At 51.1% G+C, this 23,634-nt stretch overlaps 1 protein-coding gene and 1 long non-coding RNA gene across 2 annotated transcripts; both read left to right on the plus strand.

Moving 5' to 3' along the window:
* The first annotated feature begins 1,684 nt into the window (after positions 1 to 1,684).
* IVD (isovaleryl-CoA dehydrogenase) lies at positions 1,685 to 12,381 on the plus strand. Its single transcript, XM_047737662.1, has 12 exons — positions 1,685 to 1,915; positions 3,077 to 3,166; positions 3,421 to 3,472; positions 5,416 to 5,585; positions 6,010 to 6,103; positions 6,315 to 6,451; positions 7,943 to 8,039; positions 9,684 to 9,777; positions 10,270 to 10,351; positions 10,862 to 10,966; positions 11,044 to 11,116; positions 11,770 to 12,381. The coding sequence occupies exons 1-12, from the start codon at positions 1,763 to 1,765 to the stop codon at positions 11,901 to 11,903; spliced, it is 1,281 nt and encodes a 426-aa protein (XP_047593618.1). The 5' UTR covers positions 1,685 to 1,762; the 3' UTR covers positions 11,904 to 12,381.
* Positions 12,382 to 15,920: 3,539 nt separating this feature from the next.
* LOC125104829 (uncharacterized) lies at positions 15,921 to 17,352 on the plus strand. Its single transcript, XR_007128740.1, has 2 exons — positions 15,921 to 16,543; positions 17,094 to 17,352. It is a non-coding gene; the product is annotated as an uncharacterized LOC125104829 (long non-coding RNA).
* The last annotated feature ends 6,282 nt before the right edge of the window (positions 17,353 to 23,634 follow it).

Genomic DNA, 23,634 nt, shown 5'->3' on the forward strand with positions numbered 1-23,634 from the left:
GCCGCCAATTCTCAGGATTGTAGGATCAAGTCCTTATGCTCTGTGCTCAGTGCAATCTGCTCATCCCTCTCCCTCCCCATCTACGCCCCCACCTCCACCCCACCCCCATCAGCTCCACTAAAAAGTAAAACTAAGGAGAGACCTGATCTGAAGACAGTTGCTTAACTGGCTGAGCCACCCAGGCACCCAGAGAACTCCAAATTGACTGGTTTAAAATTCTATTCTCAGAGAAATTGAAACTGCAAATAGGTTTTGATTTGCTGCCCTGGGGGCAAGTGACTCCACCTTGGGCCTAAGGCTTCCTTTTTAGCACTCCTAACAGCCTTGCTGTGGGTGGTATTCATTTCATTTCAGCCTTTCATCCCAGGACTCAGGGCACTCAACTACCTGAAAAGACCAGGGCATTAGCCCACCACATTAGAGGGGGAAAATAGCGAAGGGGGTTAGAGGCTTAATTCCATCAGCTCTCCTCTTCCCCTGTTAAGTAACAAAAATTCAACTGAGTCCATTTTAAAGATCTAATTGGCTTTATTAAACAATTCGTGACTCTGGCAGCATCCCATCTTGCAAACAGAAAGTAACTCCAAGGAGGCTCAGAAAAGGAAAGTTTTTTTTTTTTTTAAACTATTTATTTATCTGTCAGAGAGAGAGAGAGAGCGCACAGGCAGGCAAAGGGGGAGAGAGAAGCAGGCTCCCCGCCTAACAAGGAACCGGATGTGGGACTCCATCCCAGGACTCTGGGATCATGACCTGAGCTAAAAGCAGATGCTTTAACCGACTGAGCTACCCCGGCATTCTAAAGGAAAGGTTTTTAAAGGTAGCAAAGGAACCGAAAAGGGAAATTATGAGCAAAGAATTGATTGTTTCAGGCAAGATCCATCCTAAGAGGTACACAAGGAAGGGGTGTCCATCAATAAATTTCCCAGTGCTGACAGGCAACTCCCATGTTGAGTGGTTAGAGGTTACATTCCTGGGGCGGGGCGGTGGGGGAGTGAAACTACAGTAAGGTAGTTGTCTCAGTTTACTGATTCACAGCCTTAAGTGGTTCCACTGCGGCTCTGTGTTAATACTCGTAACACACTACTCTTGCTTTTCTGCACCTTCATTCCTCTCCCCCAACCCTGTTTTTTAAAAAGCCCTGATACTCTTCTTGTACATTGAATAATTTGCAAGACAGTAACTCGTTCGCATAAAACTCCAAAATCAATCAACCCTGTTACATAATAAAGCAAGTTTTAATGGCTTCTAACAGTGTGCACAACAGAGCCAGCGCTCCCTACCCAATCTTAGACATCCCAGATAGGCTTTAACAATTTATTTCCAAGCACTGGACATCTGGAGAGTTTTCCCAGGCTGTTTTAACATATATAGACCTCTGTAGTTAGGGAGTGCTACTTCAAAGCAGTGGGGATACAACTCCTAGACTCTCAAGACACCTTTCTCGCTCTTCTACGTAGTAAGGTCTCCACCTAGAGATGACTCCCGCAGTCTCCAACAGCGCCAACCCAGCCCCGCGGTGAGGACCTGGGATCAACTCTTCACCGCTGATTGGCTGATGTGGTGACCAAAGGCAGCGCGGCCTTCAGCCTCCCGCGGAGGGTGATAGGCTGCTGGAGATCCACCCCCTCGCCGATTGGGTGGGGGTAACAAAGCCCGGGATTGGTGGAGCCCAGGGGCGGGTCACCGCTGCTGGCGCTGGAGCTGGCGCTGCAGCTGCGGCTCGGATTCCGGTTTCTTCTTCCTATTCGCGTGCAAGGCCGAGATGGCGACTTCGGCTTGGCTTCTGGGACGGCGTGCGGCGAGTTGGAGGCTGCGGTCGCCGCGGGCGCAGCTCGCTAGCCTCGTGTCCCAGCGGGCCCACTCCCTCTTGCCCGTGGACGATGCGATCAACGGGCTTAGCGAGGAGCAGAAGCAGGTAGGGAACCTCATCCTCCTCCAGGCCTCAAGGCCTGCTGGCCAGGCTGCATCACCCTGCTCAGAGGTCGCCCAGAAGCTCCTCTGCCCGGCGCCCACTCAGCCGCGGCAGTCGAAGCGCGGGGGCGGGGGGACGGGCGCGGGTTCGCAGCCTCCCCGCTGTGGAAACAGCAAAGCCTGGCTGCTGATTTAGATAAGGAGTCGGAGACCGGAAGGCTCCTGGAAGGCTGATGGTATTCTGGTGGAGGTTTGATGGTGCTTTGGCCGGGCCACTGGCATGTAGTAAAAAGCCCTCTTTCTGAGGTCCAGTTACACCTGAACACTGTCTTAAGACTATGGTTCTCAAGCCTGCTTAATAAGAATCACCCGGGAATCTTTTTCGAATATTCACCTCCGGGGGCTTTGAAGTGCACTGTCTAATCTGCTATAAGTTCTTCAACACAGTTGCGTCCAAAGCACAAAGTTGAACAAAACACGAAATTGCATTTCAGGTGAGCCTGAACCAGAGCCTTCCTAGAAGATGACTGTTCCCTTTGGGATGTTGGCACAGAATTCCCCAGGAACCGGAGTCTCCTGGCTATTAAGCAAATGTCCAAGGCTCCAGGAATTACAAAATCCATTTGCTTTTGCAGTCAGCAAATAGAGGTTTGAATCCCCTTCCACAGAAAGGGTTCAGCCCTTGCTCTCAAACTTGTCAGCCAAGAGTTTCTAATCTCTTTCAGTAATCCTTTGTTATCAAAGTCTAGGGGGAGAGAAAGCCTGGCACGTGCCAAAAACTGAAGAGGGTATGGCTGGAACAGTGAATGGGCTGAGAAGGATACTGAAGAAGACTCGAAGAGTCAGTAGGGGTCCCTCATGCAGGGCCTTAGAGACGTGAGTAAGGAGCTTACCTTCTAGGTACAATGAAAAGCCATGAAAGGATTTTATGTACAGGAGTGACATTTTAAAAATACTCAAGCTGTCTAGGCTGAGGACCTTAAAAGAGATGAAGATCATCTCTGAGGAAGTATAAACTGTTACAGTCTCTAAGTTTCAATCTGATGCCAGTTGGTGGGGTTACTTGTGGCCTGTTTTCCCCAATGTGTCCTCAGTAGTGGAGATGCTGTTCTTAGTGGCAGCAAGGGACTGTCTCAGTGGCATCTGTCCACCTCTCTCCCTCTAGCTTCGTCAGACCATGGCTAAGTTTCTTCAGGAGCATCTAGCCCCCCAGGCCCAGGAGATTGATCATATCAATGAGTTCAAGAACCTTCGAGTGAGTCATGATGCCTGTGCTGGGGGGAGTTGGCTGGGAGTGGGGCCAAGCAGCAAGGGGGCAGTTTAGGGGCTGGGCTGGGTCGGGAATTATACTGCTTCCTGGAAGAGCTCATAGTCTTCTGGTAAATAAAACCTCCCTAACAGTGCAGCCCCTTCGTGTGAAGCATCTGAGTCTTGTTCCAGATGTGCCAGATGCCTGTGACTGGCTGCCTTCTCAGAGCTCACTGCACTTCACTTTTTTTCTGTTGGCAGGAGTTTTGGAAGCAGCTGGGAAACCTGGGGGTCTTGGGTATCACCGCCCCTGGTGAGTATAGTTTCCTTCCCTAATGAGAACTTTTCTTGCATGGCCTTTAACACCATTTCCAAAAGAAACAGGAAAGGAGAGGAAAGTTTGTGCTCAGAGAACCCAGCAATTTCTCTTGGACCTGAGAATGCATCCATTGACTGTCAGCCCAAGGAGGAGTATACTGGTTAAGCAGTAACATCCAGAAGGCAAAGGGATGAGGCCTGTGTGGTTCACTGACTGAGAATCACTTAGACTCTTGAACTCTGCATGTTTAATAAATTCCCCCAGCTCCCCCAGGTGATTTGAGTTTAGAAAACTCCATTATCATGCAACTGTCTTGTACTTCAGTCTTTTTTTTTTTTTTTTAAGATTTTATTTACTTATTTGACAGAGAGAGATCACAAGTAGGCAGAGAGGCAGGCAGAGAGAGAGGGGGAAGCAGGCTCCCTGCTGAGCAGAGAGCCTGATGTGGGGCTCAAGTTTGTGTTTGCTATAAATTCTGGGATTATGACTTGAGGTAAAGACAGAGGCTTAACCCACTGAGCCACCCAGGTGCCCTGCACTTCAGTCTAAACCATCTCCCTAATTCCTAAACTCTGCCTTACTAGTAGCCCTCTAGGCAGGTCTGCTCAGGATAGGTATGTTCCTGTGGGGACTGCCTACATCCTCTTCCCACAGCTGACTTGCAGTGCCCAGTAAAGAAACAAGCCTGTGGCCTCACCTGCCAAAGCCTGGACAGTCCACACTGCCTCAGCTTGTAGTGTTAGAACAGAGGTGGAACACAGTGTTCTTACATCTTCCCTCACCACTTGGAGATGGTTGCAGGGATTTGAGCTGATTCCAGAGTCATAAAATGAAAAGACTTAAAAATGTAGACCACCTTAAGTAAAGTGGTAGAGGGAATGCCACTGGGAACTCCCAAACCAGACTGTGTTTTGGGGTTTATGAGCCCTCAAAGAAAGCCAGTTCTGGTAAGTTCTAGTTTCCTCCAGGGTTGTCCTGGTGGCTCTTTCCGGTGCCACCCGCCTGTGGGCTTACCTTCCTAGAGTTGCAGGGGTTGGGCTCTCCTTTCCCTAGAGCCTAAGATGAGCCTGACTTTTTGGTCAGAGTAAAGGTGTTTAGAGCCTTGATTTAAGATTTTGTTACTATTTTTTTAAATGATCTCTTTACCTTTCGTGGGGCTTGAACTCTTAACCTCAAGATCAAGAGTTGCATGTTCTACCGACTGAGCCATCTAGACAACCCCTTGTGCAGAGAGTCTTACCAGGGTTTTCCCAAAGAGCAAGCCTAGGGGTGGGAGGTCCTAATACCAAATGAGCCAGGCACTTTGATTTTGGATCTGTTGCCAAGGAAAAATTGGCAAGGAGCTCTGAAATTCACCATTTGTGGCACTCCAGTCCCCCATTACTAGTCTTGCCTTTTTTTTTTTAAGACGTAATTGACATATAATATTGTATCAAACAACATGTTGATTTGATAGTCAAATCACCTATGCTGTTCTAGTCCAAACACCTATGCTATGAAAATGTCCCCTTACTCAGGCCTTTCACACATGGCGTCCTTTGTTTAATGTCCTTTCTTAGTGCTCTGACCCTCCTTCTTTGTGTTTCTTGGTTAATCCAGGTCGCCCTTCATTTATTCATCTGCCCATGCGCTTCTGTGGCTTTCTGAACAGTGGGTGCTCAGGGTCTCTTTTCTTACGTAAGAGGTCTTTCCAGAATAACCCAGGCATTTGTAACGACTGTTTTCTGAACCACCTCAGCTGACCAGAGGCAGCAGGCAAAGCCAGTTCCATGAGCTGGTAAAGCAGGGCCCATGGTGTCAGCCTACCGACCTTGCTAGAGGGTAACTTGGAGTAGGAGCTACAAGGGTGTTTCTTTGCTGCTGGTAAACATTCCTGTGACTGCCCCAATGTAATCTGGGCTGCCTTTTCCATTCCACTGCCCTGTCCCAATTCCCAGTTCAGTATGGCGGCTCTGGCCTGGGCTACCTGGAACAAGTGCTGGTGATGGAAGAGATATCCCGAGCGTCTGGAGCAGTGGGGCTCAGTTACGGGGCCCACTCCAACCTGTGCCTCAACCAAATTGTGCGCAATGGAAATGAGGCCCAGAAGGAGAAGTACCTCCCCAAGGTGAGGAGATGAGGAGGGAGAAACCCTGAGGCATCCTCCCGGGTTGGCAAGGGTCAGTCAGACTTGCTGTCTACAACATGCTGCCCTCAAGCAGGAGCATCTAGACCCGCAAAGGGTCACGGACTTGCTTTAGAATAATTCAGAAGAATTAAAAATAGGACCAGAACTCCTGAGTCACTCACTGGATGTCATTTGTGGAACATTTGAAGAAATGGAAAACTGGGACTCCCTTCCTTTGCAGAGGGAATGGGAAAGGAGAGAGATTTTCAGTCGTATAGGTAGTACACTTCTCTACCAGGACTTTACCAGTACCTGGTCTGAGAGAAGTCTGAAGGAGTGTCACATGAGCGGGTGAGAAGCAGTGTCGTGAGCTCCCATAGGGGACTTCTGAAGTCATAACCAGCCTTTGTGGTTTCCCTTGCAGCTGATCAGCGGTGAATACATTGGAGCCTTGGCCATGAGTGAGCCCAATGCTGGCTCTGATGTTGTCTCCATGAAGCTAAAAGCAGAAAAGAAAGGTGAGGCTCTCTTGACTTGGGAGCTTCTGGAAAGGGAGCTGAAATGCACAGAGGGACAGCCCTTCTCAGGGTGAGGGAGGGGGTGGCCTCTTCTGGCTTTCCAGAACTAATTCCCAAAGGGGGCACCTTCCTGCCCAGCAGTAGGTCCATGAAGTGACTGGTTGGGATGGGCCAACATGGCTTGAGCAAGTAGCCAACTTCTTGTCATTAGGTGATCACTACATCCTGAATGGGAACAAGTTCTGGATCACCAATGGCCCTGATGCTGACATCCTCATTATCTACGCCAAGACAGATCCCACTGCTGTGCCAGCCTCTCGGGGCATCACAGCCTTTATTGTGGAAAAGGTGAGTGGAGGGCAGTGCATGCCAGGAGGCTGTTGTCTCCTGAAGTCAGTACTACAAAAGGCTCTCTCCTGCTGGTCATAGACACAACCAGTGTGTGCTAGGCCAAGGCTCTGGAGAGGGCGGGGAGGGTGGAGATAGAACTGCTGACTGCAAGGAGAGGGGCCACATTGGAGCCCAAGAAGGATGAGTCAGGTCTGAGCATGGTTGAGCCACACAGAAAGGTCCAGGAAGATGAGGACTAGAGGGAAGCAACTGGATCTGACGACCACAGTGTCCCTGCCAGCCTTGGGGAGAGTAGCTGCGGAGAACAGCAAGTTCTGAACATGTGAACATCAAGGCCGGGGTGTGGGGGCTTCAGGGGTGTCCAGGTGGTGGATGAAGGCTGCAGCGAAGCAAGGGGGAGATGGAGCAGGAGTTGGAATGAAAAGGCGGACATTTGAGTTTGTTTTCAAGAATGGGAGAAAACTGGGGCACCTGGGTGGCTCAGTGGGTTAAAGCCTCTGCCTTCAGCTCAGGTCCTAATCCCAGGGTCCTGGGTTCGAGCCCCGAATTGAGCTTTGCTCAGCGGGGAGCCTGCCTTCCCCTCTCTCTCTGCCTGCCTCTCTGTCTACTTGCGATCTCTGTCTGTCGAATAAATAAAATCTTAAAAAAAAAAGAATGGGAGAAAACTGAGCAAATTATTTGGTAGAGAGAAAGGAATATAGGAGAGGGAGAAATTGAGGTGTGTGGGAACAAGTGAGCCAAACCCAACAGTGAGCCATGGGAAAGGTAGGGCTGGATTACAGGTGATGGTGGAGAAGCCGCCTGAGTCATGACTGTGCAGCATGAGGGCTGGGAACCATGGAGGTTGGGGGGTTGAGAGAGAATTCCAGGAATTAAGTGTCCTGAAGGTTTGCAATACCCTCTATAGAAAGAGGGAACTAAGACCAGAGGAAAGAAAAGAGGGTAGCCCAAAGAGCCTGGCAGAGATTGGAAATTTCATGGTCATGTGGTACGACCCGCATTAGCCCGCCCAGCCACATACTCTGCCAGTCACTTGGCAATGCTGACTGCATCTGGTTAGCCTCAGGCCAAAGTACATAGATGGCTGAATTTGATCCTGGGTGGGACTCAGATACAGATGGCAGAGGTACAGAGGGAAAGGAATGGAGTTACCTGGAGAGAGTGTCCCGGAAGTGCTTTCCCCTGAGAAGAGGAAACAAAGCCAGGGGTCAGGGGCTGCCCAGGGTGTGGGTATTTCCTTGAGAAAGCACTGCTCCCATGAGAAGTGGGGAGAGTGCACCTAGAAGCAGAGGAGGGTGGGTCATTAGCTGGAGCTTATAGGAGTGGGGCAGTCCTACAGAGTGGGTGCCCTGGGAGGAGGAAGCAGTGTGTTGTGCAAATTCAGGACCAGATGGGAGGGTGGGCATTTCTCAAGGGTCTGCCTTTTACTAGCCGCCCTGCTTGAGGACTAGTCTGTAATCGGGGCCACCTTTTTTTCCCCCCTTAAAGGGTATGCCTGGCTTCAGCACCTCCAAGAAGCTGGACAAGCTGGGGATGAGGGGATCCAACACCTGTGAGCTAATCTTTGAAGACTGCGAGGTTCCTGGTGAGTCCCTGTGAATGGGCAAGTGCCTGTGTGACCCTTTCATAAGTTGAGAAAGTCCATCTCGGGTAAGAGAAGCTCACCATCGTCAGCTTACGATGACACGTCTAGATGATGTGCCTCCGTCTATTGTGCTTGCCCACGGGCCCTTACATGTGGGCCTCAGGCTGCCAGGCAGCTGTCCTTCTGGCCAGAGCTGCATGTCTGCCTGTGGCCACCATGAAGGCTGCTGTTTCTTATGTTACTAATACACTGGGCCTGGGGTGGTATGCCAGTACCCGGAATAGACAGGTAGGAGGTGCCCTCACCCTCTCCTGTCCTCCAGACTGCCCTGTTTGTGCGTGTCCCTGAATAGCCCACGTGAGAGATTCATTAATGGTGCAGAAAAAAAAAAAATTCAGATAAACTGATGGAAGCCAGGCTCAGTGAAGACAAGAGAATTCATTTGGAGTATTTTTGCTTTGAGGACCAGCCAGGTTTGCTCTGTACCTCAGCCATAGACCATTCCCTCTCCCCCATGACCCAGGACCCCAGAACAGTAGGCTTTGGTTACAAGGAGCATCTAGGGAGGCCAGATCAGTGTGGATCCTTTTTGGTCAGCAGGAAACAACGGCCATTATTAAGTCAGTGGTCTACGCTGTACTGAGTGTCCTACCCACACCTCCCAAGGTCATCCAGTGCCTTGGCTTCCAGGCTAGGGAGATAGTCAGCAGATTGCATAACTGGCACTGAATGACCCATCTCTTAGACAAAGACTCTTCCAGAGACTACTTTTGTTGTGGGTGGGGGCTGGTGATACTGGAGCAGGGAGCAGACTCAACCTGGGGGACAGAGTAATTCTCAGTTTCCTTTATGGGCATGGGTAAAAAGAACTAGGGAGGGGTTGGATGGCTTCTAGACCAAATTAGCTTTTCTTTGCCATTCAAAGCAGTCGAGGAAGAGAAAGGGAAAGTCTAAAGATGGGTCCTTTTTGTCTTGTCTTATGAGTGGGGGTGTGTGTGTGTGTGTGTGTGTGTGTGTGGCACAGTGTGGTGGTTGGGGAGTCCCTCTAGCAAGGTCTACTTTTTTTTTTTTTTTTTTAAGATTTTATTTATTTGGGGCACCTGGGTGGCTCAGTGGGTTAAAGCCTCTGCCTTCAGCTCAGGTCATGATCCCAGGGTCCTGGGATCGAGCCCCACATCAGGCTCTCTGCTCCACAGGGAGCCTGCTTCCCCCTCTCTCTCTCTGCCTGCCTCTCTGCCTACTTGTGATTTCTGTCTGTCAAATAAATAAATAAAATCTTTTTTTTTTTAAGATTTTATTTATTTATTTGAGAGAGAAAGCATGAGCAGGGTGTGGAGAGGGAGAGGGAGAAGCCAGACTCCCCGCTAAGCAGGAAGCTGGATGCAGGACTCAATTTCAGGACCCCAGGTTCATGACCCAAACCAAAGGCAGATGCTTAACCCACTGAGCCACCCAGGCGCCCTGTAGCAAGCCCTACATCCAGCTGGAAGTCGTAAACTCCATGTTTGTCTCTCACTTGGAACCCTAGTCGGCGGTCAGAGGTCAGGTGACATTTTAGGGCCTGTGTGAAAGCCACGATATCAAACCTAGCAGCTTTTATACAAGTGAGGAGGCTTCCCTCTGACTGGCACTTTTTCCCGGCAGCTGCCAACATCCTGGGCCATCTAAGTAAGGGCATCTACGTGCTGATGAGTGGGCTGGACCTGGAGCGGCTGGTGCTGGCTGGTGGGCCCCTTGGGTGAGTGTGAGGCTCCAGAGGAGCTGGGCCTTTGGCCTCCTTGGCAAGTTGTGACATCACAGCCTTCACCTTGGTGGGGGCCAACAGGACCTGCCTCCCGGAAGATGCACCTTTTCTCTTGGAAACAAAATGAACAGACCTCCTCCTTCCCCATGTACTTTTCTTCACAATGGAGGGAGATATTATCAGATGACAGATATAAGGCCTGAGTTGCAGTTCTACTTAATTATTCAGGATGAAACAGGACATACTCAGGCACTAAGCCCTCTCTGCACAGGGGTCCCGCTCCTCCATCTGGTGTCCAGGAAAGGGGCACACGTCCTGGGCAGTCGGTGCAGTGACTGAGCAGGGGTGATCAGAACCCTCATGCTCCTTGTCTCCTCCCTGGGACTCCAGTTCCTTATCTTGCCAAGCCATCTCCCCGCAAGCTCCCCACACTGGCAGTGGGGGTACAGCGAGGCGCCTCGCCAGTGTCGTCCTCTTTCCCGGCAGGCTCATGCAGGCTGTCCTCGACCACACCATTCCCTACCTACACACAAGGGAGGCCTTTGGCCAGAAGATTGGGCACTTCCAGGTGAGTGGAATGCTTCTGCTGAAATGTGCTTTCTTGGCAGGGTCCAGATTGTCTTTATCAAATGAGCGAACAGGGCATTCCATATTTTTTGCCACCAAAACGAGCCTGGAGGCTTGAAACGCAGGCTCCTTTGGCATGCTGCCTGGGTTGGGACCTTGTCAGGAAGTGGCCCTCGTGTCCATTCACTTCCTACTTGAGATGAATGAACTAGACCTTGTACGGCTGGTGGGGGAAGTGTGCAGGCTGTAGGCAGGCCCAGGGAAGGGAGCAGCGTTTCTGGTCATGTGTCTTGGTGTGAAGTCACCTCTCAGCGTACGGGGTTCACGGTGCAGCGGCCGCTCCCTGGGCAGCTCTGTCATCTAAGGCAAGTCAGCCTCCTAGCTGTGCCCTCGAGTCCTCGGGCCTGGCTCTCAGATGGCCACTGCTGACCTGCTTTGGGTGACTAGGGGGAGTGTCTGAGAGGAACATGGCTCCGGCGTGCTGACCTGTTGACCCCCTCCTTGTGCCCAGCTGATGCAGGGGAAAATGGCCGACATGTACACCCGCCTCATGGCCTGTAGGCAGTATGTCTACAATGTCGCCAAGGCCTGTGATCAGGGCCACTGCACTGCCAAGGTAAGGGCGGGCTGTGGGGACTCCCTCCCTGTGTGGCCCCCGGCAGGGCCCTGCTGACCCCGAGCCCCCTCCCACAGGACTGCGCAGGGGTGATTCTTTACTCAGCTGAGTGCGCCACCCAGGTTGCCCTGGACGGCATTCAGTGCTTCGGTGAGTGGCCCCCACTTCCCACTCCTGGTTCCAGAAAGTTTCCTCTTCACTCCTTACGCTGTGCTTCAGCTGCTGATGAGCTGCCACCTTTAAGCTCCTTCTAACCCCAGTTACTAGGAATACGTGTTAAAGCAAATGAGAAAACTGCCAGAGGCCACAAGCGGCTCATCCCATCAGCAATGCCTCTCTCTCACACTCCCTGCCTGGTCCTGTGAACGCTGGGAAATGGGGAGGGAGGGATGCCTCAGAGGCTGATGGCCTTAAGAGCCCAGAATTGAGCCAGAAGGCCTGGGTTTGAACCCTAACCCTGCCACCGGCTGGCTTTATGACCCATGCAAATGACTTACCCTCCCCTGGGCCTGGTCCCCAGTAAGCGCTGTGCAGTACCTTCCTGTCCGCCTTCCCAGGTCTACCAGTGGCAGTCGCCTTCTTTGCCTGGTGTCCTCAGCAATCTGGGTGGCCTTCCATTCCAGCCCCTTGTCCCCACTCCCACAGCTAGGTGTTTCCCACAGCCTCCCCTCTCAGCTCCATTTGCTGCTTGTCTTTAAATCAGCCTCTCCTCTGGCCTCTTTCGATATACTTGGCTCTGTTTGCTTTCCTCACTGCCCCTCACCTCCTGTTGTCCTTTCCTCTCTGCCCGAACCTGGCCACAGGTGCCAACGGCTACATCAACGACTTTCCCATGGGCCGCTTTCTGCGAGATGCCAAGCTGTATGAGATTGGGGCTGGGACCAGTGAGGTGAGACGGATGATCATCGGCAGAGCCTTCAATGCAGACTTCCACTAAGCCCAAGACCCTTCACCCCCTTTCTCAGCACCAAGAGGCCTTTCTTTGGGCATAGAGATATGGCAGCTCTCCTGCTGCTTGGCAGCACTCACATCAGCCCTTGGCCTCTGCGTGAGGTCTCTACCGTGGCTGACAAGTGCTGTGGGCCTCAGAGCCTGGCCCCCAGGATGCCACAAGTTGAAGGCAGACATGGCGGGGTGGGGAGCAGCATTTCTAGTTACACCTTCCGGTCTGAAGAAGCTGGAGGACGTTAATGAGGGTTGTCGTGGGTGGAGGGCCTTCCTGGAAAGTGGCTTAAAATGGACTCAGCAGGAAGCATACTGGCTGTTCTGGGGCTTCTGGGAAGGCAAGAAGCCATCCCTTTTTTTGGAGGAGGAGGCGGGCTATGCCTCTGGCAGGGAGAACAGTACCCTAGAGGCATTGCCCCTCTACATGTATTTGAACACGGCAGCCTCGTCTTTCTAGGGAAAAAAACAAAACCCAAACCTAGCCTTTGTTTCTGCTGATTTCTAGAGGCATCAGCTCCCGATAGCTGGTGAGCAGGCACCCTCTCAGCCACCGCTAGCAGTTCCTCCGGGCCCCTCCAGGGCTTTATTCGTTAGGGCTAAAACCCCGAGGTGTTGGGGTGGAGCTCCAGGAAGAGGCAGCTCAGAGCACCTGGGCCACCCAGACTCCACGATGTGGCAGAGATCAGCGTGCTTGTGAGGGATCAGCTCCGCGCCAGCCTCCACGGCAGCACCTCTGAGCCCTTCAGCCCTGCCTGGCCGCCACCACCATCCAGTCCTGGCCGGATGACAGCCTATAGCTGACCAGGCAGCAGGCCTGGCTGGCAGCACAACTCCAGCCAAGGCCACCTGTGTATATTTCTCTGGATGCCCTATGGCTAGTTTTGTTACAACAGCTCCGCGGCTGCTGCCATTTTGTATTAAGCGTTAGGAAGCAAACCCATCTGCTCCTAAACTGGTGTTTCTGGCAGGGGGTGGGGAGCAATCTATTGCTACTGCCTCCTGTCCGGCGTTAGCCCTGTGGCCTTGGAGGATAACTAGTCCAGGTCCTACTCTGCCATCTCACCTACTCATTGGTGATGCGTGACAAAGAGATGGTATCTGCCTTGAGGACAGAAGAGGTTTCAGCCTCCCTTCCCCAGATCTCCCAGTGGTTTTTAAAGGAAGAAGGGAGTCCAGAAAGGTAAGAGTCTTAGAGGTAGAAGGAAGCTTATACATTTCTGGACACCATCCCCATGGTTTTAGAAGACTAAGACAGGGGCATCGCCTGGGTGGTTCAGTTGGTTAAGCTTCTGATTCTTGGTTTTGGCTCAGGTCATGATCTCAGGGTCATGTGATGGAGCCCCACATCAGGCTCCATGCTCAGCACGAATATGCTCAGGAATCTTCCCCCACCACCTCCCTCCCCTCTGCTCATCCACCTTCTCACACACATACTCTCAAAAAAATAAATCAAATCTTTAAAGATTAAGACAATTTGGTTTTCCCAAGGTCAGAACTGGAGCCAGAATGCAGATCAACAGAAATGAAAATGCTAGCCTGCAGCCCCACTGCACAGTCCAGTGGAATGGGTTTGGGTTGTTCCACTGTATCTAAATTCCCTAAGAACTGGTTTGCTTGGCTCTCGGCCCAGGGGTGCCTTTCTGACTTAAGGTCCTGGCCTGTGGCCAAGCGCTGTTCCAGCCTGATGTCTGAGACAAGTGCAGTTAGCTCCTTACCAATCCTACCCCAGTTCTATCCTGAAGGGGAAACCCAGGACTTGCGGCACTGTCCCTTTACTCTCCTCCAGCCTGCCCCCTGCTATGTTGGAGATGAATGTGGCCAAAATAGTGGTCTTGCTCACGTGCAGCCTGGAGACGTTCAGAATGTGACAGGATAGAGTGTTACCTCCAGTCTGTGTACATTACGGAGCCCTGCCACCAACTTGGGGAGAATGTGACTTTTCCTGATGCTATATATGAAAAGTCATATTTTAAAGTAAAGCTGAAAATAGTGTAGCCTGAGTCATGAATGGAAGAACAAGGGACCCTTCATTTTGGTTGTTTTGGGGTTTTTGGTTTCCATGCGTTTGGTAACTACAGCCACCAGCTCCCAGCACTAATCAGTCCTGGGGCTGCTTCTAATTCCATCCACTCCAATTTTAGGCAGGTCACACTATCAGCCCAGACCTGCTATTGACTAGTGTCCCATTCATTGTTTACCCTGGGGGATGGCAACAGAAGCTGAGAGGGGTTCTCCAGGTGTGGTCTGTAAAATGCAGATTCCTTGATCAACCGCAGACCTAATCATACCTTCAAGAACAGTTCTGAGCGGGGGCACCTGGGTGGCTCAGTGGGTTAAAGCCTCTGCCTTCAGCTCAGGTCATGATCCCAGGGTCCTGGGATAGAGCCCCGGATAGGGCTCTCTGTGCCTGCTTCCTCCCCTCTCTCTCTGCCTGCCTTTCTGCCTACTTGTGATCTCTCTCTGTCAAATACATAGAAAGAAAATCTTAAAAAAAAAAAAAAGGCGGGGGGGGGGGGGGGAATAGTTCTGAGGTAGGGCAACCTTTTAGGACCTAGAGGACACCTCCCCAGAGGCTTGAATCCTAATTCTAGTAAAAACAGCCTTGCCTATGTGGCACTGGCCAGTCTGGATTTGGTAAGAGTAGCTCCCTGGTCTTCACAACCCCGTGGGAGACATTATTGTGCAGGGCGTCCTTCCAGAAGACGCATTAGGTGAGCGGCCCAGGGGCATGGAACTCGGCAGGGAACCAGGCGCCCAGCCACGCCCAGACGCGAGGTGGAGCCAGAGCTAGTGTCCGCGCGGCGTGGTTTTGGGTGGGGGGAATCCTCTTTAATTCGGCAGCTGGCGCCCAGCCTACGTCTGCCCGGCAGAGCCGGGACCCAGGTCCCAGGTGACCATTAGTCGTGACCCCTGGGTTACGGCGGGCCGCGTGTCCTCCCTGTACCCCGCCCAGCCGCCGAGGGGGCGCGCCCCGCGGAGCGCGCTGGGACTCCGAACTCGGGCGCGGTTCCGCGGGGCCTCCGTAGAACTCGCCTGACCTCTGCCGGCCGCCCGCGGGGTTGCAGACGCACAGAGTCGCCGCTCTCCGGCCTTAAGCTCGGTGCTCCGGACTATTGGCTCCTAGTCTCTGATTTCGGGATGCACAGGGCTCAAGGTCTTTTGTTTTGTTTTGTTTTGTTTTGTTTTGCCTAATGAGAACGTGAGGGGAGCGGGGGAGACGCTGGCTATCCTCTATCTTGTATCGTTTAATACCAAAAGAAAAAAAATGTCACTTTTAGCAATTAAAAAAAGTATGTGATGTAAACTCAGAACAAAGCCAGAGCTTTTTTATTTTTAAAATTTCGTATGTTTTGGGGGCGCCTGGGTGGCTCGATGGGTTAAAGCCTCTGCTTTGGCTCAGGTCATGATCTCAGGAGCATGCTTCCCTTCCTCTCTCTCTTGCCTGCCTCTCTGCCTACTTGTGATCTCTGTCTGTCAAATGTATAAATAAAATCTTTTTTTTTAAATTTCGTATGTTTTATGTCCGTGAGTTTTAAAATATGATAGTTTAACATGTTAACGTTTTTTAAAAAATCACCCCTATCTCCAATCCCTCCACCCCAGGACAAAACCACCCTTGAATGTTTAAGCGATTTCTTCTGGTAATGTACTTGATGCCTCTAAGTGATGTGCTTCTTTACTGATTGGCTTGCAAACACTTCCAAGGAGAGTTCTTCACTGTGCCTACACTGCACTTACAAACAGCTCATGACATGCTGTATTTTCCTTGCTTCCTCAGCCTGGTCCTGTCCCACAAGCCAGCCTTCGGGAACCCTGGGGCCAAATGGTACAGAATCCTGTTCGCATTCCTCCTGCCCACACTTAGTGCTCTTTGGTACCCAGAGCCCAGAGCCACACTAGTTCTGGCTTGGAGCCCTGCTGGGGGGTGGGCAGGGAGCTGGTGTCTCCCACACCCATCACCCATCTAGCCTATCTTAACTGGCCTATCTAAATATTTTTTGGATCCACAACAACCTGACAACTTGTCTGCCTTCCTCCAATCCGTGTCCCTCAACCCTTCCTCTATTCTGAGTGGGAGTGGACTATCCAGCTCCCCCTAAATCTTTCAGTAGATCCCAGTACCCATATAATCCAAGGTTTTACAAGGCAAATATGACTCTGATCCCCCTCGGCTGTCCTCTCCAGCTGCTACTCTCCCCATCCCTGCTGAGTACTTGTGTTTTGGTAGCAAATAGTCCTCAGGTGCTCTTCCTTACCCCTGACCTTTGCCCAACTGGCCCCTCTGCAAAAGATGACCTTCTGGCCCTTCGCCTAGCTCTTGTTTTCCTCATCCTGAAAGTCTCAATTCAAGGTCTGAATGTTTAGGAAGACCTCCCTACTCCAGCCCTCCCCACTCCATCTCACCTATCCTAAGCAGGCAGGGGTTGGGGGAGTGGCCTTCTGCTTCTCCCTGAGCCTGTCTGCCTCAGTGGGCTTGCTCCCCTGTTGTATTTATCTTGTATGTGTGTTTCCTCCGAATTAGGCTAAGAACTTAAGGGCTGGGATTGTGATTCGACGGCCCTTATATGCTCACCATCCAGCACAGTTCCTGGCATGTAACAGGTGCTCAACAAATGTTTATTGAAAGAGTAGGTAAGTAGTCCTGTAACACTTAGCTCACATTTTTCTGGTACTGTATTATTTGTGTATATGGTTCCCTCTGAGTATATTGTAAGATCTTTGAGGTCAAAGACCATTTCTAGCTTAACCCTCCCCACAGCACCCAGTGCTCACAGCAACCCCTCCATGGCTCTGTGCACACTGAATGAGTGAAACAACAGGTGGGCCAGAGCCTTGGCCTAATCCCCAGAGCTGGCAGAAAGAGTGGAGCCAGCCAGCCTCTCCTGGCCCCGCTTTCCCTAGGCCTCCTCATCCTGGAGTAGCCAGGGCCCAGCTGCAGAGGGGAGGCCCTCACCCCCATATTCCTCCGACCCACTCAAAAACAGAGGAGAAATGTGGATGGAGGACCCTGGCCCTGCCTCTGGCAGCAGAGGACATGAATGGGGATTGGACGGAGAAAAGGGGCAGAGTTGAGCACATACCATCCTTTTTCTTTTTCTTGTGTAAAATGTATGATATATACAGAAAAGTATGTAACATGCATAAATGCAGTGTAAACAATAATAAACGCCTGTGTACCCAGCCCCCAGGTCAGTAATCCAAGTACCTTAGAAGCCTGCATGTGAGGCCTTGACCCATTCTTCCCAGAGGAGCCACCATCCTCGACTTAATGACAATCTTCTCCCCAATATCCCCCCTTTTTTTACAGTTTCCTACCTCTGTGTATATCCCTAAACAATATTGTTTGGATTGCCTGTTTTTCTCTGTTTTCTGTTCTTTTTTTTTTTTTTTTTTTTTACTTTCTGCAGTTAGATTCATTCTAAATATACTCTGTATCTTGCTTCTTTGGCTTATTGTGTGGTTTTTAAAGATTTGTTCATGTTAAGGGGTGGAGCTGTAATTGGTCCAGTTTTTTTTTTCTTGTATAGTATTCCATTGTGTGAAAATACTACAAGTTAATTATCTGTGCTAGTGTGGATGGGCATTTGGGCTGTTTCCAGTTTGGGGCATTCTGGTTGCATCTTCTGGTTTCTGTGTGCAGGAATCCCTCTACGTGTGTTCCCAGGAATATCATTTCTCTCTTGTCAGGTATGCATGTGATCAACTTTACTAGGTAATTCCAACTGTTTTCCAAAGTCATTGTGTGCCTATATTTTTTAGATTGGTGCCACCAGGGGTGACCTGGGACAGAGGCAGCATGTCCAGCCCCAGGGCCAGCCAACTGTATGAGCTTATTTTCAACAAGGGGAAGAAGTTGGCGAAAAAGTGTCCATCCCTGCTTTCCTGCCCAGGCCCATAAACCACATGGTCAACAAACCTTTAAAGACAACCTCTGAGCCGAGCACCTGCCAGGACCTGGGAGACGTCACTGAGTTAGCACAGATCAGCCTCAGAGACAGTTATGTTTCTATTTACTCTGCCAAGCCATCTGACACAACTTTGCCCCAAAAGACATGGGAGAGTGAGGGCCAGACAGGCAGGTAGGAGTTTTCTGGAAGAGAGGAACAGTATTCGGGGCCCAGGAGTATCTCGGGCCCTACAGCACAGGCAGTATCTTCCCTCCAACGAAGAGGGCAGTGGATCAGTGGAAGGAGTACAGAGGGCTTCCGTCACCAGCTGCAGAGGGAGGGAAGAAAGAAGGAAGACCAGGACTGTGCCTGGAACCTCAGGGATGGACACTGCTCCATCCAAACACACCTGTGCCCTCGTGCCCTTCCGGGGCCAACCACGCATGCGCACACACCACAAAGCTGTGCACACGATCCCATGCACCGAGAGACGGGGCTGTTAGACACGCCGCAGAAACAGAGGCAAGGACGGTCAGCTTGCAGCTGCCCTCAGGAGATAAGCCCCAGCACCGGGAGCCACCTGCAGTGTCCCTGTGGAGGCACATGGGCCTGGGCTCCCTGACAGGCAGGTTCGGCAAAAAGAGTGGGCTTTCGCTTTCAGGACCACCTGGGGGCCCCAGGTGCTTGCTCTGTTTATGGGAATGGGCTAGCAGTCTTAAGCCCTACTCGAGCCCCATCTGATGCTGCCAGGCTGGGCAGGGTTGGCTATGCGGTAGGTCCCTTTACTCATGGAAGTAAAAGTGTTTAATTAAATTTATTGTGGGGTGAATCAAGATTTAGAACAGAGGTGCCTGTCTGGCTCATTCCATAGAGCATGCAACTCTTGATCTCGGGACTGTGTGTTCAAGCCCCACGTTGGGTGTAGAGCTTACTTTAAAATTAAAATCTTAAAGAAAAACAAATAAATGAAATAAAATAGGGGAAGGAAGAATCTGAAAGGAGAACATGCTGTATGAAGGTGAGACTTGCTGTCCTTCTCCTTCAGCCTGCCAAGTCCTTCCTTGCTGTCCAGATTCCCTATCGTTGGCCCAGAGTGGAAGGGTGGGGGGAGGTTGGGGCCACTGCAAGATTGCCAATTAAGGCTGAAGGTATGTGAATTTTCTGTAACCGCTTTTGCCTGGGGGAACGGGGAACTGCTCCCTAGGCTGAGACCACCAGAGCTGAGGACTGTTCAGACTAAAGAATCCCCACCCAGCTACTCAGATCCAGCCTCTCTCCCCACTCCCCAACTGTCTCCCTGCTCCCACCTCCCAGGTGTACCTGGGCAGGGTATACTCTGCAGTCCTGCAAAGCTGGGAAGGAGGGGATGGGAAATAGATTGCCCTTTGGATTCTCTATCTCCTGGGGTACTCAGGGTATCTCAGCTCCCGGGGAGGCTGCCTGGCTCCAGAGTGAAGGGAGGGGAAGTCTCCCTGGAAAGACCTTCCTTAGTCTTCTCCTTCTGTGGGAGCCTCTGGGTGCTTGGAACCCTGCCACACACACACCCCTGTGCCCCATTCCCTGACCCCTAGGAGCCTGTTGGAGAGCTTCGGGCTGCAGTTTTTCTGCTGTCTTCACCTGATCACCCACACCTCCAAGGGGCTGGAGCTTCTTGTCCAGGACTCCTGAGCCCTGGAGTGACCCATGGTGTGTGTGTGGGGGGGGGCGTAGGTTGCCAAGAGCCTCTGGAGTGTGGGGCCCGTTGTCAGTAGGGCAACAAGACAATCTGTAAGTGAGGCTGTTAGCCCTCCCCGAGGAAGGGTCAGACAGGGACACACTGGCTTCTCAGTGTTAGCTCTGGGGCCCCTTCTCACTAAAGGGTACACTTCCTGTCCCATATTCCTCAAACTTCTATGTCCCCTCTGCTCCAAGGCTGGAAGCCCCAAGGGGCCACTCCTGGGGACTTAAGCATCTTAGGCTTCCCCACAAGGTCCCCTGATAAGCCCCTTCCTGCCACTCACCCTACCCCACACTACCCCTAGCCTGCTCCTCTCACCAGGAACAATCACCCAATTCATTTCCAAGCTGCCTCCTGAAACTTCATCTCTCTGCTCCTCAGAGTCTGCGGGTTACCTGGGGCCCACCACCCAGCCCTCAGTCAACAGATGGACCTTCTGCCCTCCAACCTCCTGCCTGCCCCCCAGCCAGTACACCCCAGGCTCAGCCCACTTGAGTGAGCTGCCCCTTCACCTGCCAATCCCCAGTTAAGAATAACCTGTCTTTACTGTGTGCCAGGGGTATAAGAATTGTGGAGCCAAAGGAGATTACAATTCAGTTGAGGAAATAGACATAAACCCAATTGTTTCCATCACTCCAGCCACTTTTAAGGTTTTCTATTTAAGCCCCAGCACTGAGCACTGCTCACCCAAACACTGGCGCTGTCCCTAGCTCTGCACTCTATCCCCAGCATGAAACCTGGCTAAGTAGAGGTGCCCATCCAATGAATACTTGCATAATGAATGCCTGCCCTGGGGGCTGCAGGAGCGGACCCCCTCTTTTCCTGTCGCCCTCCACTGAGCTTATCTAAATGAGATCAGATTTAACTGAAACCTAAAGGGCAGACTTACAGGGGGAGGGATAGAAGGGGGCAGGGGAAATCCCAAGGCTTTGCCTTGAACTAAATTCTCCCATTCTTCTCAGTAGCAACGGAAAGAACAGGGTTCTGGGGCCACAGACCCTCACTTCTTGGAGAAGCCATCTGGACTGCCAAAGCCAGAACCATGACTTTATTACTGTGTTTCAGAGTCTGCCCAATCGGAACAGTAACTATTATAATCCAGTCACTGAATTAATCAAGTCAGTAAGTTTTATAGTAAGAATGTACACAAATTACAAACCTCCCCCAACGGTGGGGACTCACAGGCCAAGGTGACATCATAATTAGTCCTGAAACCAGGCAAACTGGACTGGGCGGAGTGAGTCTTGGGGCAGCAGGCAGGGCCCAGCACACACTGTGCCTACAGGATGTAGTCTGCTAAGTTGATAGAGAAGTCCCCTGCTGCAGCCACCTGGCAAAGCAGCTGAAGCTTCAATCCTCTGCCTGTTATTTATTCATTCACCATTCAGTAATTGTTACTGAGAATCCAACATGTGCACTTACCCCGCCAGGCTGTGGGGAACCAGTGGGACCCAAAGCAGATGTGGTCCTCCGCCTCGCCTAGCTGGGGAGACAAGCCTCACCAAGGAACCACTGACTTGCTCAGCCGGGCTTGGGAGAGAGGGGGCATCTCCGGTCCAGGAGTGTGATTTTGGGGAGGAGGGGTTGGGATCAGGGAGCCTCCCCGTTGGGGCATCCTCCGGTCATCCCGGGTTCCAGGTTTGGGTCTTTATCCTGACAGCCAGCAGGAGCCTCAGAAGGGCTCTAGTAGAATGATATGATGCAGTTCTGTTCTGGAAAACTCCTCTGGTTGTTGTGTAGAAAACAGACATGGGGCGGTGGTGTGGGGTGCATGACTGGGCTATGGTTCCTGGGGTGGGGAGGAAGGGGGTGGTCGAAGTGCTGGTAAATGACAGTCAGGTTGTGGTGATGGATTAGCTATGGGTGGTGGCTGGCAAGGGAAAGGGAGGCACCAAGGAATATTAGAATATTCCTGACTTTGGAGACTGGGTGGGAGGTGGTGCGTTTACCCCAAAATCAAAGCCCTGGGAGAGCACTGAGTTCGCGTATAGCTGGAAGTTGGTTGTAGCGTATCTGATGTTCCTGAAAGACCACATTGTTATTTCGGTGTCAAAATAAGTGCAGAGGGCAGGGAAAGGGTACTTTTGATGAAGCTTTGCAAAAGGAATATTCTTTTTATAAAGAAATATGACAATACGCCTGCAATATTTTGCCCCCAATCTAATACTGAGATGAACGTTACTCACAGCAACTTCATGTGTAAAATCCAAATGAGTTGCCAACAGACGTTTGGAAAACATAATAGAGAATTGTTTAGGGAAGCTCGTTTAGGAACGAGTGATAGAGGAACAATTAGAAGTGACAAGGTTGGGATCTGAAGCCTGGCTCCCTACTTATTAACTGTGTGATTCTGGACAAGTTATTGAACTTCTCTGTGCCTCCATTTTCTCATCAGTAAAATGGGAACAATAACAGAAACTGTTTCATAAGACAGGTTGAGGATTAAATGAGAGCATATAAAGAATTTAGCACAAGGACGCCTGGGTGGCTCAGTGGGTTAAAGCCTCTGCCTTCGGCTCAAGTCATGATCCCAGGGTCCTGGGATCGAGCACCACATTGGGCTCTCTACTCAGCAGGGAGTCTGCTTCCCCCTCTCTCTCTGCCTGCCTCTCTGCCTACTTGTGATCTGTCTGTCAAATAAATAAATAAAATCTTAAAAAAAAAAAAAGACCAGTTAAAAGTAATAAAACTGTGTTTAAAAAAAAAAAAAAGAATTTAGCACAGCACCTGGCTCACGAAGTCTCTCTAGGAATGTTACCTATGGCCACAGAACACAGTCCAACAGAGGGAAACCGATGAAAAGGGCAGTTGCTGACTTCCCTATATGCGTCTGAATAGAGCAGAGTTGCCCATACAGCTAGGTATGAATTTCATAAATCCCCTTATAAGATTTTTTTAAATACAGCAATATTCATGAATCGGGAGCAATATTTGTCAGATCTAGTGCCTGAGTCTTGGTGTCACCTGCCCACCCATTTATCATCTAACCCTTGACTCATGCTTGAGTCATAGACTCTTGGCCAGGTTCTTCAGTTTCAGAGGGTCCTCTGCCCAGTGGAGTGGAAGCTTTCCAAAGTCAGAAGCCATGTGATTGGCATCACCTTCTAGGTCCCACTGGTGCCTGAATGGTGCTGAGCTTGAGTAGAGCTCTCTGTGGTTGGTACACAATACTTGTGGCCCAGACTGTAGTTTGGGGACCTCTCCAGGGAATGTCTCTGCTGGGGGGTTGTGGAGGAGTTGTCCTGGCCACAACTGGCTCTCCCTCTGCTCTTGGTTTTGGAAGACTAGAGAAGTCAGTGGCTGTGGCTGGGAACCTGGAGGAGATGGAGTCACCCACACCTTGGGGAATGGGATTAGGGATGCCAGGGGAGATCTTTCCAAATGCAGAGGAGGCTGGCTGGGGTCACAGAGATAGTCCTGGTGTTAGGATGGTGTAGTGGATAAGCCCTGGGTAGAGAGGCTGGTCCCTCCTTTAGACTCAGCAAAGGAAGACATTCAGCCTGGCTGAAGCCAGAATGGGACATGCTGCAGCTGGGTGGACAGAATACAGCATGGGCACAACATAGTAGGGACTCCATCTGGGAGACAGGGGCCAAACGGGGTTGCAGGACCAGATTCAAATACAGTAACAGGGCAGGCGGCAGGAATGGCCCGACGGAAGCGTAATGAAGTAGGTTCATAATTGCTAATGCTTTGGGGACAGTTGCTATGGTTTGGGTGCTGTTGCAAGGACTTTGCATGTTTTAGGAAGCTGTAGAGGACTTCTACTCGGGAAGCCTGGCTAAAGAGTTTTATTCTTAAACAGTAGGCTTGGTGAAATGTAGAAAGAGTAAATGTTTTAAACCTACCAAGGGTAGGGTAAAGGCAGAGGTTTGGGGGCACCTGGGTGGCTCAGTGGTTAAGCCTCTGCTTTCGGCTCAGGTCATGATCTCGGGGTCCTGGGATCGAGTCCCGCATCGGGCTTTCCCCTCTGCAGGGAGCCTGCTTCTTCCTCTCTCTCTCTCTGCTTGCCTCTCTGCCCGCTTGTGATCTCTCTCTGTCAAATAAATAAAATCTTAAAAAAAAAAAAGGCCGAGGTTTGGAGTCACTCCATATCTGTGTGATCTTGAGAAGTTACT

The sequence above is a fragment of the Lutra lutra genome, chromosome 7 (assembly GCF_902655055.1).
Source record: "Lutra lutra chromosome 7, mLutLut1.2, whole genome shotgun sequence".
Taxonomy (NCBI): Eukaryota; Metazoa; Chordata; class Mammalia; order Carnivora; family Mustelidae; genus Lutra; species Lutra lutra.